Below are 17,344 nucleotides of genomic sequence, written 5' to 3' on the forward strand. Positions count from 1 at the left end.
GAATAGAACAGTAAAAATACACTGCATTCAAGTTGCATCCTAGTATTTTTGTTTGATAGAAGTATCTCATGCTTCTCCTATCAGTTTTCTTTTGCACACAAGAAAAATGGATAACAAATGCGTGGTTAAAATGACCAATAGATGGGCCAAAAATGAATGAAAATGCAATCCAGCACACAGTTGAAAATTGTTCCATTATTGCATGTGAGAATAGAAACTGATCTGTGAATTCAGTCTAAGGGTACCATCACACAGTGCCATTTTCATCGCTACGACGGCACGATTCGTGACGTTCTAGCGATATCGTTACGATATCGTTGTGTCTGACACGCTACTGCGATCCGGATCCCCGCTGAGAATCGTACGTCGTAGCAGATCGTTTGAAACTTTCTTTCGTCGTCTAGTGTCCCGCTGTGGCGGCATGATTGCATCGTGTGACACAGGTTGTATACAATGTGCGCACAGTAACCAACGGCTTCTACATCGCAAATACGTCATGAAATTATCGCTCCAGCGCCGTGTATTGCAACGTGTGACCGCAGTCTACGACGCTGGAGCGATAATCATACGACGCTGCAACGTCACGAATCGTGCCGTCGTAGCGATGAAAATGGCACTGTGTGACGGTACCCTTAGGCTAGAATCACATGACTGATTTTCGCTAATCTGAGAAAATCGGTCCCGTTATCCTAATCAACCTCCGATCAAACTCTGATCAGAGTTTTATCACAGTGGGATCCAACTTTCACAGATGTGGAGAAGATGGAAAAAGAATGTCACCATCTTATCCATTCTGTTATCAAAGTGCAGTACAATTTTTTTGATGGACCCGTCGACTTGCATGGCCGAGTGTGATCTGAATTTACAGACTTGGTCCTGATATGTGCACGGCCACACAGAATAGCACAGAGAACATAGAATAACATTAGTCTGAGTGTGATCTGATGTTTTGGCTGATTGCATTCGTCTGCATGAGCCCTTAGACTGAGACCTCCCGATTGGGAGCCACCACGCTTGTTAGTGGAGCGAACCCAGACGCAGGGCCGCGGGGTACTCGGTACCGGGCCTCTCTGTCTCGGTCTTGGGGTTGTCACGGTGGCTAGACCCGGTCCGTGACCCTGCTAAGGGGCGTCCAATGAAAGATGAGATGATGGTGCGTGGTGCAGGTCGCGATGAATAACGAGGACACAGGGTTGCAGTCTCTTTACCTCTTTACTGAAGGCTTCAGGATCCTCAATCCAGAGCACTGTTAACAGGGCTAGCTAAGACCGGCCTGTCTGAAGGCACCTCCAGAGTTCCCTTTGCAGGTGGAAATCAGTGCCTACCTTCTAGCGCCTGTGTGTTGTAGTCCTTCCCTGCTGAGCACCACGGGATAGTCCTCACAACTGTTGTGTCTGTTGCTGATGTTCTTTCTCACAACTTGTATCTGTTCTGATGTTCTTCTCCGTCCCCCAGATGATATGGCTAGGACGCACCCGTATGACGGGTAGGCCTGGAGTTCTTCCGGGACCCTAGTGTCGCCCCTCTCCCACAATTGCCCCCTATGTCTACTTAGGTGATTTAGGTGAGACAGCCAACCTATAATTAACTGTCCTGCCGTTGGTTTGAAGTAATGCTTGGAGCCCAATACTTCCTCTACTTACTTTGCTCCCCCTGGAGGCCAGACTGTGAAGTGTATTGGTGTCTGTGATACCTGGTCAGGTGAACTCCTTAAGTGCCATCTGACATACCATCACTCCCCTTAGTGGCGGTGCAACAGTACTGCAATGACCAGGACTCTGGGGCGCTGCACTCCCCCCCCGGCTAAATCCAGTACTCCCGGACTGGGAAGAAAACAACAATACATATCAGCAAAAGACATACAAATTTTGAAAATGCTATGAACAACTAATTATAACAGTGCTTCCCTTTATGGGAGGTGAGGACTCTTGAACGTTACAAACAAAACATGGTTAAATACTTTAAATAACATACTATAAATAACTTCTATTACCCAGCCGGGTATTCTACTTAGTGCAAATTCTGAACAATAATTTAACTTTTCCTTTAAGGGCGTATAAGCTGAACTCACTAAAGGCTTACTATAAAGCTTCTAAGATATAATTAACTTTTTCTTTATTTTTCTCTTCTAAGTGCAATACTCTTCTTTTTACTCTCTGATTGTTCATATGCAGGACCGCCTGTCTATCTGCCCAGGCCTACTGCCTCTTTTCTTAGTACAGGATCACTGAGCCATCTCTCTATGGCTCCTAGGAGGACTCCCTCACTAACCCCTACGGGTCTACTTCCTGTCCTCAATCTCTAGCAACATTATCAAACATTTTCTATAACTAACTAGCTGGCTACATATAACTTGCTTTGTAAAACATTATTACTATTCACTTTCTTTTAAGGCAACATTATACATTAAGTGCAACTGGTGAACATCCCATTTAAGAGGGAACCAAGTCTCTTTGAGGTAGCGCAACTTCTCAAGTCGCAGGTCCGTTTACAGCAGGAACTCCTGTACTGTTTCCAGGAACAGTTTCTTCGAAAACAGTTCCTTTTCTTGTAAAACCAGTAGGGGGGCACCCTTAATAAGGTGCGAACTATTTACAATGCAGTTTGTGAACCATTCACCATCCATGATTCGGCAGTCTTTATAACATGGGTGAACAAGGAGCAAAAAGGAAAATAAAAGCAAAAATAAAAGCAATAGGGATCCTGGGTAAACAAAGGGATCCCTTTAAGAGTAACCCTGGTCGGGTATTGGCAGCAAAACAGCAGGAAAACAAACAGTTAACTATTTACAGTTTCAGGTTTCCGAGGTTTAGTTGGACGGCTTCCAGGGCTGCACCTGGCACTTAACCCTTCTTGGCCTGGGGAAAGTGAGGTCCAGGGTTACACCCAGTGCTGGATAAACACCGTTAATCCGTCTTTCATGTACGGTTAAGTCATGCGCAGCGATGTAGGTCTGCGCAGCTTGAGTATGGGCATTTGCTGCAGCAGAGGTAGCGGCTGCTGCAAGATCAGTCACTGGAACGGTGTCAGCAGCCATGGCACTAGCAGTCGCTGGAGTGGTGTCGGTCATCAGGGCAGGGTCGTCCTTCATACCTGCTTCAGATGTGGTCCCTCCAGTGCTGGTCTGCTCTGTCTCCGCTGGGGTCTGGAACGCTGGTTACGGGGCCTTGTGCTGCGACGTTGTCATCTCTATTTGCAGCATCTCGCTTTCCAGCAGGGCTTTGCTTTCTGGCCTCGGAGCGCTGGAACTTCTTTCCTGCTCCGGACCAGACGAGGCTGCTGACAGGCGTCTGGTGAGGCTTCCGATGAAGATCTTCTTCTACCCGGCCTCAGTGCTCAGCTGCGTCCACAGGAGTTGGTCGCTGAGCTCTTCCATGCAAGCCTGCAGGAAATCAGCATCAGTGGTGGAGGTCTGGTTACGGTGCCCCTCCGGGTAGCTGGGGGAGTCCTCTGCTCCGACCCCACGCTCCGGCTCCGGGTGGCTGGCCATGGCGTCCTCCACGTGGCTGACTACTTCTTTGTCCTTTTCCCGCTCTCTCCTTCGTGGGCGGTTTCGCTTTCGTTGTCGCCGCCCCCATTGAGGATTAGGAGGCGGATCTCAGCTGCTGACGGACACGTCCTCAAAGTACAGAAATATTTAGACTGGGCGGCCATTGCTCTTCGCGCTCTTCAGCTTGTTCACGCCCACAAATGCACGCCCTTCTTCTTCTCCTGTGCTCCTCGTAGCGCTGTAATGGCGGCGGTTTTGGCGGGAATCTTTGGCGGCAATAGCAATACACAGTCTTTGCAATAAATCACTGTTCAAGCACAATTCAGACACAGTTCTAAGGCACACATGACCTGATTCTTCAGGCTTAAGTAGATCCTGTTCGTGATGCCAAGTTTGGAGCGCCCCCAGACGCAGGGCCACGGGGTACTCGGTACCGGGCCTCTCTGTCTCGGTCTTGGGGTTGTCACGGTGGCTAGACCCGGTCCGTGACCCTGCTAAGGGGCGTCCAATGAAAGATGAGATGATGGTGCGTGGTGTAGGTCACGATGAATAACGAGGACACAGGGTTGCAGTCTCTTTACTGAAGGCTTCAGGATCCACAATCCAGAGTACTGTTAACAGGGCTGGCTAAGACCGGCTGGTCTGAAGGCACCTCCAGAGTTCCCTTTGCAGGTGGAAATCAGTGCCTACCTTTTAGCGCCTGTGTGTTGTAGTCCTTCCCTGCTGAGCACCACGGGATAGTCCTCACAACTGTTGTGTCTGTTTCTGATGTTCTTTCTCACAACTTGTATCTGTTCTGATGTTCTTCTCCGTCCCCCAGATGATATGACTAGGACGCACCTGTATGATGGGTAGGCCTGGAGTTCTTCCGGGACCCTAGTGTCGCCCCTCTCCCACAATTGCCCCCTATGTCTGCTTAGGTGATTTAGGTGAGACAGCCAACCTATAATTAACTGTCCTGCCGTTGGTTTGAAGTAATGCTTGGAGCCCAATACTTCCTCGGCGTTCCCGCCACCGGCTACGCGCCTCAGTAGGATGTTGCCTCAATCTTACGGCACGACTCCTACTGGTATTATCTCCTTTTTGCTGTTATCTCGTTTCTCACTCTCCACAATAAACCTCGCTTCTTGTCCTTTCTTGAGATACCGCCGCAATGTAGTGCAGGCGCGGTTCCTTAACGCTCTGTCTTGTTCGCTAGGCCTCTGTCAGGATCCCACCCCTGACAGGGACCCCCCTGAAGCTTTCCCCCGCAACACCCTCTGCCACAGGATGTTGCCTGGTTCCAACCCAGTCAGCTTCTCACTAATTTCCTATCAAACCCCCAGTTTTACCAGATTGTGAGGAGTGGCCTAATACATAGTACCCTTTGCTCCTATTGGAGGCCAGACTGTGAAGTGTATTGGTGTCTGTGATACCTGGTCAGGTGAACTCCTTAAGTGCCATCGGACATACCATCACTCCCCTTAGTGGCGGAGCAACAGTACTGCAACGACCAGGACTCTGGGGCGCTGCACTAGTATGGGAGGGTCCTGAGCAGCTTGCCCCCTTTCTGATATTTAAATAATAATAATAACATTTTTTATTTATATAGCGCCAACATATTCCGCAGCACTTTACATTATAGAGGCGACTTGCACAGACAATATACATTACAGCATAACAATAAACAGATCAAAACAGATACCAAGAGGAATGAGGGCCCTGCTTGCAAGCTTACAGTCTATGAGGAAAAATGGGAGACACGAGAGGTGGATGGTAACAATTGCTTTCGCTGTTCGGACCAGCCATAGTGTAAGGATCGGGTGTTCATGTAAAGCTGCATGAACCAGTTAACTGCCTAAGTATGTAACAGCACAGACACAGAGGGCTATTAACTGTATAAAGTGTATGAGAACATGATGCGAGGAACCTGATTATGGTTTAAGTTTTTTGAATGGGCAACACAGTGATAGTTAGGTTAATGCGTTGAGATGGTAGGCCAGTCTGAACAAATGAGTTTTTAGGGCACGCTTAAAACTGTGGGGATTGGGGGTTAATCTTTTTAACCTGGGTAGTGCATTCCCAAGAATCGGCGCAGCACGTGAAAAGTCTTGGAGACGGGAGTGGGAGGTTCTGATTATTGAGGATGTTAACTTCAGGTCATTGGCAGAACGGAGAGCATGGGTAGGGTGATAGGCTGAGACCAGGGAGGAGAAGTAGGGTGGTGTTAAGCCATGGAGTACTTTGTGGATGAGGGTAGTAGTTTTGTACTGGATTCTGGAGTGGATGGGTAGCCAGTGTAATGACTGGCACAAGGTAGAGGCATCGGTATAATGATTGGTGAGGAATATGATCCTGGCTGCAGCATTCAGGACAGATTGGAGCGGGGAGAGTTTGGTAAGAGGGAGGCCGATTAGTAGAGAGTTACAATAGTCCAGACGAGAATGAGTAAGAGAAACAGTGAGAGATTTGCAGAGTCGAAAGTAAGAAAAGGTCGAATTCTATAAATGTTTTTGAGGTGCAGATATCTTGTATATAGTCAGGAGATGACCTGAATAGAACTCCCATAAAGTCCCCTGATGTCCTTTAAATTGTAATGGTTTCATATGTCATGATTTTAATTAAAGAAAGTGCTTTAGTGGCTTGCAACATGACACTGCAAATATGATGTGTACATCAAAATGCTTTCATCTTGGCCTAGCAAGTGTCATTTTAATCTCTTAAAGGGAATCTTTCAGAAGGATTTCACACCATAAACTATTTATATATGCTTGTAGCTCTTTCAAAGGCAAGTCCAGCAATACCTTTACATGGCCAGTCCGTTCATCTGTTACTGAGAAATCAGCATTTAAATTGGTATGCAATTGAGGCTGAAGAAATATTTGTAGATCTGAAGTCTCTGTCACTCCACCTCTATTCCCTGCCCAGCGCTGCCTCCTCCTTCTTGACTGACAGCCTCTTTAGCATGCCATGTGACTGCTGGTAAAGGAGCCGTCAGTTAAGTAGAACTTATGCGCTGTTGTGTCTTCATGAATATTAATAGGGCATGCAAATTTTCTGTATTCTCGAAAGCCACTTTAATATAAGGAACCTTATTGAAATAAATTCAATATTTCTAGAAGAATGGGATAAATAGAACCATAAGCTTGTAGGACTTATATTTCTAATGAAAAGCTAATCATCCTTTATTTTCATAGATTACTTAAAATGCATGGACCCTCTGCATAGTTCATAGAATCTAAAGAGAACCTGTCATGTACAAAAGCCACTACTTTCCTGCAGATATAAATAAAATCTGCAGGTAAATAACTTGAAAATGCTGCCTGGTCATGTTACTGAAAGCCCAGCTGCCAGGAGGAGATGAACTTATATTCTACTGAGAGCAACTTGCTTTTAGTCATAGGGGGTGTACACGGAGAGATTGCAGTCACCGTTCCCTAAACTGTGATTGGTGGCTGTGATCATTCCCCAGGACATCAATTGACTGCCTTCCCTGCACTCAGATATGCCACACACTGCAAAGCAAGCTGTCAATCAAAGTTACGGAAAGTGATTACAGCCGCCACTCACAGTATAGTGAGTGGTGACTCAAACCACTATGCTCTCTCCACGAAGACTGAAAGCGAGCGGCGCCCGGATGGATATAAGCTCATTTCCTCCTGGTATCCGCACTCCCAGTAAGGTGACTGGGCAGCCATTTAACACAATTTATCTACAGATTATCCCTATATCTGCAGGTAAATAGAATTTGTTTTTCACACGACAGGTTCCCTTTAAGCGTATAATGATGTCTTTATACAAGCAAGCATAAAAGACATTTGTGTATACGATACACTGAAATGAAATCTAAATAACCGTGACTTTGTTTATGATGCAAATCAAATAAAAAATCTAAAACTCACTTACACTAGCATAAGATCATCTGTTCCTAATTCCTCTGGAGGTCAGGGGTAGGGGGAATGTCAAACTCCTAAACATTTGTGTAGTGACATGCAATCCATATATGTGGATATTCTTCTAGCGGCTGGATCTGCTTTAATTATAGAGAGTGAAAGTATTGAACACGTCACCAATTTTCTAAGTAAATACATTTTTAAAGGTGCTATTGGCGTGTAATTCTCACCAGATGTCGGTAACAACCCATTCAATTCACACAAGCAAAGAAATAAAACCTTAGATATCCATAAATTATGTTATGTATAATGATGAGAAATGACAAAGGGAAAAATATTGAACACACTTACTGAAATGTAATACTTTGTACAAAAGCCTTTGATGACAGTTGCAAGACATCTTCTATATGGAGAAACTAGTTGCATGCATTGCTCATGTGTGATTTGGGCTCATTCTTCCGCACAAACACTCGTTAAATCCTGAAGGCTCTGTGGGCTCCTTCTAGGAACTCTGAGCTTTAGTTCCTTCTATAACATTTCTACTGGATTAAGGTCAGGTAATTGGCTGGGCCATTCTAGCAGCTTAATTTTCTTTCAATGAAACCAATTGAGAGTTCCTTCATCTGTAAGTGTAATAATTATAGGGGATAACTCAGGAGACTCTTTGCGTGGAACAAGACAACTACAGGACACAGTTTTATAAGTGGTAAAGTCTATATTATCACACGGTGATTCAAACAGGTGCAGAGAGAAACTCAAGTCCACAACAGCAGCAGAAAGTCTATGAAGCACAGTTATTCTTGAGGATACTTGACACGAAAAAATCCTTGTCTTAGTCCAAACACAGATAGATAAGCATTTAAGGCAGTTCAAATCATATCAAAGCTCAACCAGGGAGGCCTGGTTAATAGTCTCAGGTTTTTGCAGAGCAGCAACAGCTTACATGTCCAGCAAATGCAGATTGAAGTAAACACGAGCAGCAGATGAAGGAGGATTACTGGAAACTGGTGTATGCAGCAGGAACTCAGAGCAGAGTAGCAGGATCACCACACAGGTTCACAGGAGCAGGTATATAGCCAGGGAGTAATCAGAGGTCAGGAGCTGGATGCAAGGCAGAATACTCTAGCACAGACTGAAGGGTGGGGTGGAGTTTTATAGCAGGAAGACACAGTGCACATGAGACCAAAGACACCATCTTGGAAAAGGGCAGTAATGCACAAAAGGTGATAAAAATGTTCAGAGTCCTGACATTACTCCCTCCTTAGAAGCGGCCTCAGGATGATCCTGGACCTGGTTTCTCAGGGAATCTCTGATGAAAATGAGAAATCTTCTGTTGGGCATTGATGTTTTCCACAGGTTCCCAAGAGTCTTCCTCAGGGGGATATCCCTGCCATCTTATCAGATATTGGAGCCGATTCCTCAGAGTCCTGGAATCAATAATTTCCTCCACCACAAATTGTTCTTGCCCATCAATCACCACAGGCTGCGGAGGTGGCACAACACGTCCCTGGAAGGTATTAGGAGATACAGGCTTTAGTAAAGATACATGAAAAACTGGGTGTACCTTCATAGTCCTTCGCAGCTTCAGCCAGCAGGCCACAGAGCTCACAATACCATTGATCTTGAAAGGGCCAATGAATTTCTGTCCAAGTTTTTGTGAAGGAACGTTTAACTTCAGATTCTTAGTTGCTAACCACACGGAATCTCCTACCTTGAACATGGGTGCAGGTTTACGGAATCTATCAGCCGATCTCTTATAACGTTCTTGAGCTGTGGTCAGGGATTCCTTCAGAACCTCCAGATTTTGCCTCATCACAGTCAGCCTTTCCTCCACTGCCGGAACTGGAGAATTAATTGGAAACCTAGGTAAGATACATGGATGATAACCCAGATTGGCAAAGAAAGGTGTAAATTTAATTTAGTGGAGGCGCTCTGAGAATTGTTATATGGAAATTCGGCTAACGGCAGCAACTCCAACATATCATCCTGGAGATGGCTGACATAGCATCTTAGATATTGTTCCAGCGTCTGGTTGGTCCGCTCAGTCTGACCATTTGTCTGGGGATGGTAAGCGGAAGAGAGACAGACATTAATATTGAGTGCAAAGCAAAACCCCTTCCAGAATCTTGAAGTGAACTGTACTCCACAGTCAGAGATGATCTCATCCGGGACCCCATGCAATCAGAAGACATTCTGTATAACCAAGTTCACTGTATCTTTAGCTGAGGGGAGGCCGGTGCACGGAACAAAATGAGCAGCTTTAGTCAGGTGATCAACTACCACCATGATTGTATTCATGCCCCCCGATGTAGGCAGCTCCACAATAAAGTCCATTGATATAGACCCCCAAAGGAGGGACAGAACAGGTAATGGTTGTAGAAGACCCGTAGGTGCCACATGAGGAGTCTTGTAACGAGCACATACCTCGCAAGAGAGAACATAGTCCTTGGTATCCTTCAGGCAAGTTGTCCACCAGAAGAATCGGCTCAGGAACTCTTGTGTCTTCTGTACCCCCCTGTGACCAGCCAACTTGGAGTCATGTACCAACTTGAAGATCTGCAGACGGACGACCTGAGGGACGTAGATACGTCGATCTCTGAACCACATGCCACCCTTAAAGACAAGATTAATATCCACAGGTGGGTTGGCCAGAAATACATCACCGTCATAAGCCTCCCTGCACTCCTTCCACAAGTCCTGATCATGGATAACTCCGATGAAATTGACATCAGATAGAATGGTCTTGGATGGGGCTCCAGGTACGGAATCCGCAGCATGGATTCGGGATGAAGCATCAGCCTTCCCATTACGAGAACCTGGATGGTACAAGATAACAAAGTTAAATTGATTTAAAAATAAGTTCCAACGAGCCTGACGAGGAGAAAGACATCTAGCGGATCTAAGGATCTCTAAATTGAGATGGTCAGTTAGCACTATGATCTGTTGTGCAGCTCCTTGCAGATGATGCCTCCATTCTTTGAAAGCCGCAATAATAGCCAGCAATTCCTTGTCTCCCACGTCGTAATTCTTCTCTGCTGAGGTTAGTCTACGGGAAAGGAAAGCACAAGGATGTAGCAGACCCTTCTCTTCAGTTCTTTAGGAAAGAATAGCCCCCAAAGCTTTATCAGAAGCGTCCACCTCCACAACGAAAGAAAGTGTTGGATCTGGGTGTATCAACAGTGGTGCTGAGGTGAAACAGATCTTAAGCCGATCAAAAGCTTCTTGAGCCTGTGATGACCACTTAAAGGGCTTTTCCTTCTTTGTCAAGGAAGTAATGGGATGGACAATATCAGAAAAATTTCGAATGAAGCGTCTGTAGAAATTTGCAAAACCAATAAAACGTTGGACCTCCTTAACGTTCTAGGGTACCGGCCAGTCAAGGATAGCCTGAATCTTACCAGATTCCATGTTCAGCCCCTGGGGAGAGATGATATAACCTAAGAACTGTATCTCAGAACGATGGAACTCGCATTTCTCCTGCTTAATATACAGATGGTTCTCTTTCAGACGTCTTAAAACAGTTTTTTTATACATGTTCTTCATGTTCCTGTAGAGAGTCAGAAAAGTTATTATAAATTAGTATATCGTCCAAATAGATCACCACAAATTGGTCCAACAAATCTCTGAAAATGTCATTAGCAGGGTGTTGAAACGTTGGAGGGGCGTTACAAAGCCCGAAGGGCATCACAAGATATTCAAAGTGTCCATACCGGCTTCTGAATGCTGTCTTCCACTCATCCCCTGGACGAATACGCACCAAATTATAAGCCCCACGAAGATCCAGTTTAGAGAACACCTTAGCATGGCGGACTCTTTCAAGTAATTCGGGAATCAGAGGCAAAGGGTAATGGTTTCATATGGTTACCTCATTAAGTTCCCGATAGTCAACACAGGGTCTCAGGGTCCCATCCTTCTTTTTTACAAAAAATATAGGTGCCCCTGCTGGTGAGAAAGAAGGACATATGAAGCCTTTGGCCAGATTTTCATCAATATACTCCTTTAAGGCTTGAAGCTCAGGTGCCGCCAAAGGGTATACGTTACCAAAAGGAATAGCTGCCCCAGGAAGCAGCTCAATGGGACAGTCATAATGTCTGTGTGGAGGAAGCTGATCTGCATTCTTCTTGTCACAGATGTCAGAGAACTCTTTATATGCTGAAGGTAAAGTAAATACCTGTACATGTGGTTCCGTAACCGTGGACTCAGGGACAGCTTCTGTTAACGCTGAGTTGCTCCTTGTTGGAAAGATAATCTTCTTGGTCTCCCAGTTGAAAATTGGGTTCTGAGAACGCAACCAAGGAATGCCTAAAATCACAGGAAAATGAGGAGAAGAAATTAGCAAGAAAGAAAGTTGCTCCTGATGATTAGGCTCCAACAAAATTTCAAGGGGTACGGTCTCCTGATTCACAGGCCTAGAGATTAAAGGTGACCCATCCACTGTTTCCATGGTAATTGGAGAGGCTCTTTGCTGAATTTCAATACCATGTTCCTTGGCAAATGCGATATCCATGAAATTGCCACCTGCACCAGAGTCAATCATAGCTGCACTGGAAATCCACTGTCCTGAACACAGGATCTTAATAGGGAGAGAACAGTGAGAGTTCTTCTCCTTCAGCTCCTTGGGGGGTGAAGTCATAGAAAGTGAATGGAATACAGCATTTAAATGCAGGCTACATTCAGAGATGTCAGATTCATCATCACAGTTGTCATATTCTCCTACCGCTGCTGGCACCTTGTTAGGTCGCTTGGGACACTTGGGACAGTTGATTAAAAAGTGGTCAGACTGACCGCAGTAGAAACATAGAACTTCACGAAGGCGATGCTCCCGGCGCTCATTAATCTCGCGCCTCTGAACGGAATCAATTTGCATGGGCACCTCCTCCACCTCCCGAGAGGTTTTACCTGCATGCTCTTTGGAAGGAAGGGAAAAGTTAGAAATACGGTTATATGCAGCAAATTTCTCCTGCCTACGCTCAGTAAGGCGAATGTCTATGCACACAAAATGCTGTATAAATGTCTCTAGCTCTTGAGGTGACTCAGAGCGAGCTAGTTCATCTTTCAATACTAGACATACCCCTTTCAAAAATAGGCAATTGTGCATAACTCTCCCAATTGGTATCTACCGCTAATCTCCTGAATTCAGTGGCATACTCAATAACAGAACGTTTAGCCTGGTGTAAAGACAACAAAGCAGATTCAGTGGTTGCACGGCGATTAGGGTCATCAAACATTAATGCCATAGCGGCCAAGAAATCATCCAAGTTATTTAACCGTGGGTCACGAGACTCAATCATCGGATTCGCCCATCTCTTACAAGATATTTTATTCTGATGGGCTACCTCTATGGGTTTATTATATATTATGTCATGTTGTGATGTCCTCCTGGAGGGCTGCCCATCTGTGTATCTTTTTTCATCCTCTGACCTATGGGCATATTCCGGCGTGTTGGTGTAGTTAGGATGCCTGGATTTTTTTGTGTCTTTTCCCAGCATTTAGTCTACATCTTCTATGCTGGTGTTGTTGCCTGTCTTTTTCCAATCACCTTTTTTTGTCCAAGTGTATTTATTACAATTCTGTGTATTTGACACTTTAATAAAATTGTTTTTTTATACCTCTACCGCTTGGTTGTGGATTTTCGGACATATTTATACCTCTCACTTTGTTTCGCAACCTAGTGTGTTCTTATAGGTTTATATAACTACAGGACACAGTTTTATAAATCGTAAAGTTTATATTATCACACGGTGATTCCAACAGGTGCAGAGAGAAACTCAAGTCCACAACACTTGGTGTAAATATTAAATGCAGCTTAGCAGTCTATAGGAAACTTCAGAGGAAATTGCAATCAAGCAGAAAGTCTATGAAGGACAGTTATTCTTGAGGATACTTGACACGAATAAATCCTTGTCTTAGTCCAAACACAGATAGATAAGCTTGTAAGGCAGTTCAAATCATATCTTAGCTCAACCAGGGAGGCCTGGTTAATAGTCTCAGGTTTTTGCAGAGCAGCAACAGCTTACATGTCCAGCAAATGCAGATTGAAGTAAACATGAGCAGCAGATGAAGGAGGATTTCTGGAAACTGGTGTATGCAGCAGGAACTCAGAGCAGAGTAGCAGGATCACCACACAGGTTCACAGGAGCAGGTATATAGCCAGGGAGTAATCAGAGGTCAGGAGCTGGATGCAAGGCAGAAAACTCTAGCACAGACTGAAGGCTGGCGTGGAGTTTTATAGCAGGAAGACACAGTGCACATGAGACCAAAGACGCCATCTTGGAAAAGGGCAGTAATGCAAAATGTTCAGAGTCCTGACAGTAAGTTTGAAATCATTGTCTTGCTGAAATCTCCTCCCTGGTTTCATCTTCATCATTCTGGTAGATGGCAGCAGATATTTTTCAAGAATGTATCCGTACATTTGTCCATTCATTCTTCCTTCAATTATACGAAGTTTGCCAGTGCCATATGCTGAAAAACAGTCCCACAACATGATGTTCCCACCTCCAAACTTTACTGTTGGTATGGTGTTTTTGGGGTGATATGCATTGCTTTTTGACCCCGAATGTGGTGTGTATTATGCAATCCAAAGAGTTCAATTTTGGTCACATCTGACCAGACTGTATTCCGGTATTTCACAGGCCTGTCTAAATGTTGCTGAGCAAACTTTAAACACTCTTGAACATGCTTTTTGTTCAGCAATGGTGTCTTGCATGGTGAGCGTGCATACAGGCCATGGAGGTTGACTGCATTACTAATTGTTTTCTTTGAAGTAACTGTACCTACTGCACCTACAGGTCTTTCTGTAGCTCTCCACAGGTGGTCCTTGGCTCTTGGACAACTCTTTTGATAATTTTTTTCACTCCTCTGCCTGAAATCTTGCAGGCAGCCCCTGGTTGTGGTTGATTTATGGTTAAATGTTCTTTCTACTTTCAGATTATGGCCCCAACAATGCTCACTGGAACCTTCAGTAGTTTAGAAATTCTTCTGGAACTAATGCCATCAGTATGTTTTGCAAAAATAAGCTTTCAAAGGTCTTTCTGAAAACTCACTGGTTTTACCCATCATGAGATGTTTCTTGTGTGGCACATTGGCAATGAGACTCCTATAAAACTCCTATAAAAAGTCCATCAGTTAAATCAGTTGATAATATTTTTCACTAAATGTCAGGATTGCTTTCTAATTACTGTTAGATTTCAGCTGGTGTCATTACTTTCCATGGCTTTTTGCACCTCTCTTTCTTCATGTGTTCAACACCTTTTCCCTGTATCATTAATCCTAAGTCATTTGACAAGGCTCATTAAAGGGTCGATATTGATTTTTAGGATTGCTACTTCCAATAGGCGGCACTAGAGTTCAAATCCTTTACCTCTCTGAAGAGACAATTTGCTTATTCAATTTACCAGAGGAGCATGCAAGACATATAAGTCTCCTCCAATTTTAAGCACTGATGAGGGGCAGTACCCCGAAACACAGGGTCTACAAATTGAGATTTTGGTTTGGCTTTTATCCTAAGACTTAAATAACACAACTAAGTGAGACAATGTCACTAAATGTCCCGAAAACCAAATTGTAACCTCAAAAAAAGGACATGATACCAAAGATATAAACAACTACTGTAAATAAGTTTATTAAATATAACAAAAAATTATTAAAAAATGGAGAAACTGACAAGAATAGTGCATAGTGCAAATTGCTAAATACATCAAAAGGGGTACAGATCAATCATCCTGGGAAGTAAACCTCAAAAAGACAAGGTAAATACCAATAAATATCCAAAAAGGTCCTAAGACCAAATAAAGTGCAAAAAATAGTGCCTCTCAGCATAAGTACCAGTAGAAGGATGATCCGTGGTTCCCCAGGACTCCAGCTGGTCTTAGGACCTTGTTGGATATTTATTGGTATTTACCTTGTCTTTTTGAGGTTTACTTCCCAGGATGATTGATCTGTACCCCTTTTGATGTATTTAGCAATTTGCACTATGCACTATTCTTGTCAGTTTCTCCATTTTTTAATAATTTTTTGTTATATTTAATAAACTTATTTACAGTAGTTGTTTATATCTTTGGTATCATGTCCTTTTTTTGAGGTTACAATTTTATCCTAAGACTTGTTAAAGGGTCAATATTGACTTTTAGGATTGCTACGTCCAATATATGGCACTAGAGTTCAAGTCTTCTTTCTCTCTGAAGAGACAATTTGCATATTTCTCCTTATTACATATAACTTAATTTCTGGACATCTATGGTTTTCTTTTGCCTGTGTGGTTTGGATGGGTTGTTACCGACATCTGGTGAGAATTTCATGTAAATAGCACCTTTTGAAATATATTTACCGTATTTTCCGGCGTATAAGACGACTGGGCGTATAAGACGACCCCCCAACTTTACCAGTTAAAATATAAAATCTTCTTAAAAGTCGGGGGTCTTCTTATACACCCTATGTCGTCTTATAGGGCCGGTGAATATGTGCCTTTTGGGGGGGGGGGGGGGAGTGATCCTGATGACGAGGGGGCGTCTCACAGGAAAGTGAGTATCCCCCATTACCTTATCGTAGCGGTGCAGCGTGGGGGTCTCAGTGCTGGGAGTGGCGGCGGCGGCTGCTGTGCTCTGGTGCGGCGGCTGCTGTGCTCTGGTGCGGCGGCTGCTGTGCTCTGGTGCGGCGGCTCCTCTTCTGTGTGGGGCCTCTGTGCTGTGGGGTGGCGGTGGCGGCGGCATATCTTTATCCAGTTGGGGCTCCTCCGGCATCTCCTTAGCCCTGGAGGCCCCGCCGCAACTCCATCGGTGCAATGCAGCGGCCATTTTCCCGGAGGCAGCTCAATAGGTGCGATGCGGTGGCCTCCGGGAAAATGGCCGCTGCTCAGATTCAGATCTCGTCCCGAAATCTCGGGACACGAGATCTGAATCTGAGCAGCGGCCATTTTCCCGGAGGCCACCACATTGCACCGATGGAGTTGCGGCGGGGCCTCCAGGGCTAAGGAGATGCCGGAGGAGCCCCAACTGGATAAAGATACGCCGCTGCCGCCGCCACCCCACAGCACAGAGGCCCCACACAGAAGAGGAGCCGCCGCACCAGAACACAGCAGCCGCCGCCGCTCCCAGCACTGACACCCCCACGCTGCACCGCTAGGATAAGGTAATGGGGATTACTCACTTTCCTGTGAGACGCCCCCTCGTCATCAGGATCACTCCCCCTCCCCACCCACCATATACACCGGCGTACAAGACGATTCCCGGCGTATAAGACGACCCCCGACTTTTAAGAAGATTTTCGGGGGTTAAAAAGTCGTCTTATACGCCGGAAAATACGGTACTTAGAAAATTGGTGACATATTCAATACTTATTTCTCCCTAAGTATATAATATGAGGAATAAAAATGTTGAAATCCTATTTAGAAGTAGTTTCTTTTCCAGTTTTCTCTAAATAGCTCCACCACAAGTTGGGGAAATGGGGGTAGTGCAACAGTTCTTATGGCTTAGTAGGCTCCAAAAACTGCCACCAAGGCTGTCCGGTTATGGTCTACTAGTATTTATATTTTTCATTCTGGAGCAGGTAGAATGATACTGTTTGTAACAAATGACCTTATCGTATTAATATATTGGTATAATATCGGTGGAATTTCTATTTTCCTTCAGGATTGGGGCAATGCACTGCTAGGGAGAACCACTCAGCCACAGAATGGGATGAGCTCAGCTACTGCAGGGGAGATGCCATTGAAGTTGTTGGCTTCTTTGTCCCTGGACTCAAGTGGTTTGTGGGGAAATGTCCTTCAACTGGAGCCACTGGTTTTGTCCAAACGAAGCATGTTGATCCCAACTGCTTGAAGCCTTTGTAAGTACGACTACTTCTCCATTGCTGAAATGAGCTATTGGGTTAAGGCCAAGTTCAAGTTTTTGGTCCAAGTGAAAAAATGGATCACACTCGGACTAATGATGAAAAATGGAGCGGTATAGATGAGTTTCTTTTTAACTGAATGCATGTAAAAAAAATT

At 44.7% G+C, this 17,344-nt stretch overlaps 1 protein-coding gene across 9 annotated transcripts in view; it reads left to right on the forward strand.

The window, feature by feature from the left end:
- Window positions 1-17,344, forward strand: part of SH3TC2 (SH3 domain and tetratricopeptide repeats 2) — a 167,378-nt gene that overhangs the window by 85,028 nt on the left and 65,006 nt on the right. For all 9 annotated transcript variants that reach the window (XM_077265771.1, XM_077265773.1, XM_077265774.1 and 6 more), the window contains one exon: window positions 16,989-17,184. In XM_077265771.1, the coding sequence (XP_077121886.1) occupies window positions 16,989-17,184 (196 nt within the window). The remainder of the gene's footprint in view (window positions 1-16,988; window positions 17,185-17,344) is intronic.

The sequence above is a fragment of the Ranitomeya variabilis genome, chromosome 5, assembly GCF_051348905.1.
Source record: "Ranitomeya variabilis isolate aRanVar5 chromosome 5, aRanVar5.hap1, whole genome shotgun sequence".
Taxonomy (NCBI): domain Eukaryota; kingdom Metazoa; phylum Chordata; class Amphibia; order Anura; family Dendrobatidae; genus Ranitomeya; species Ranitomeya variabilis.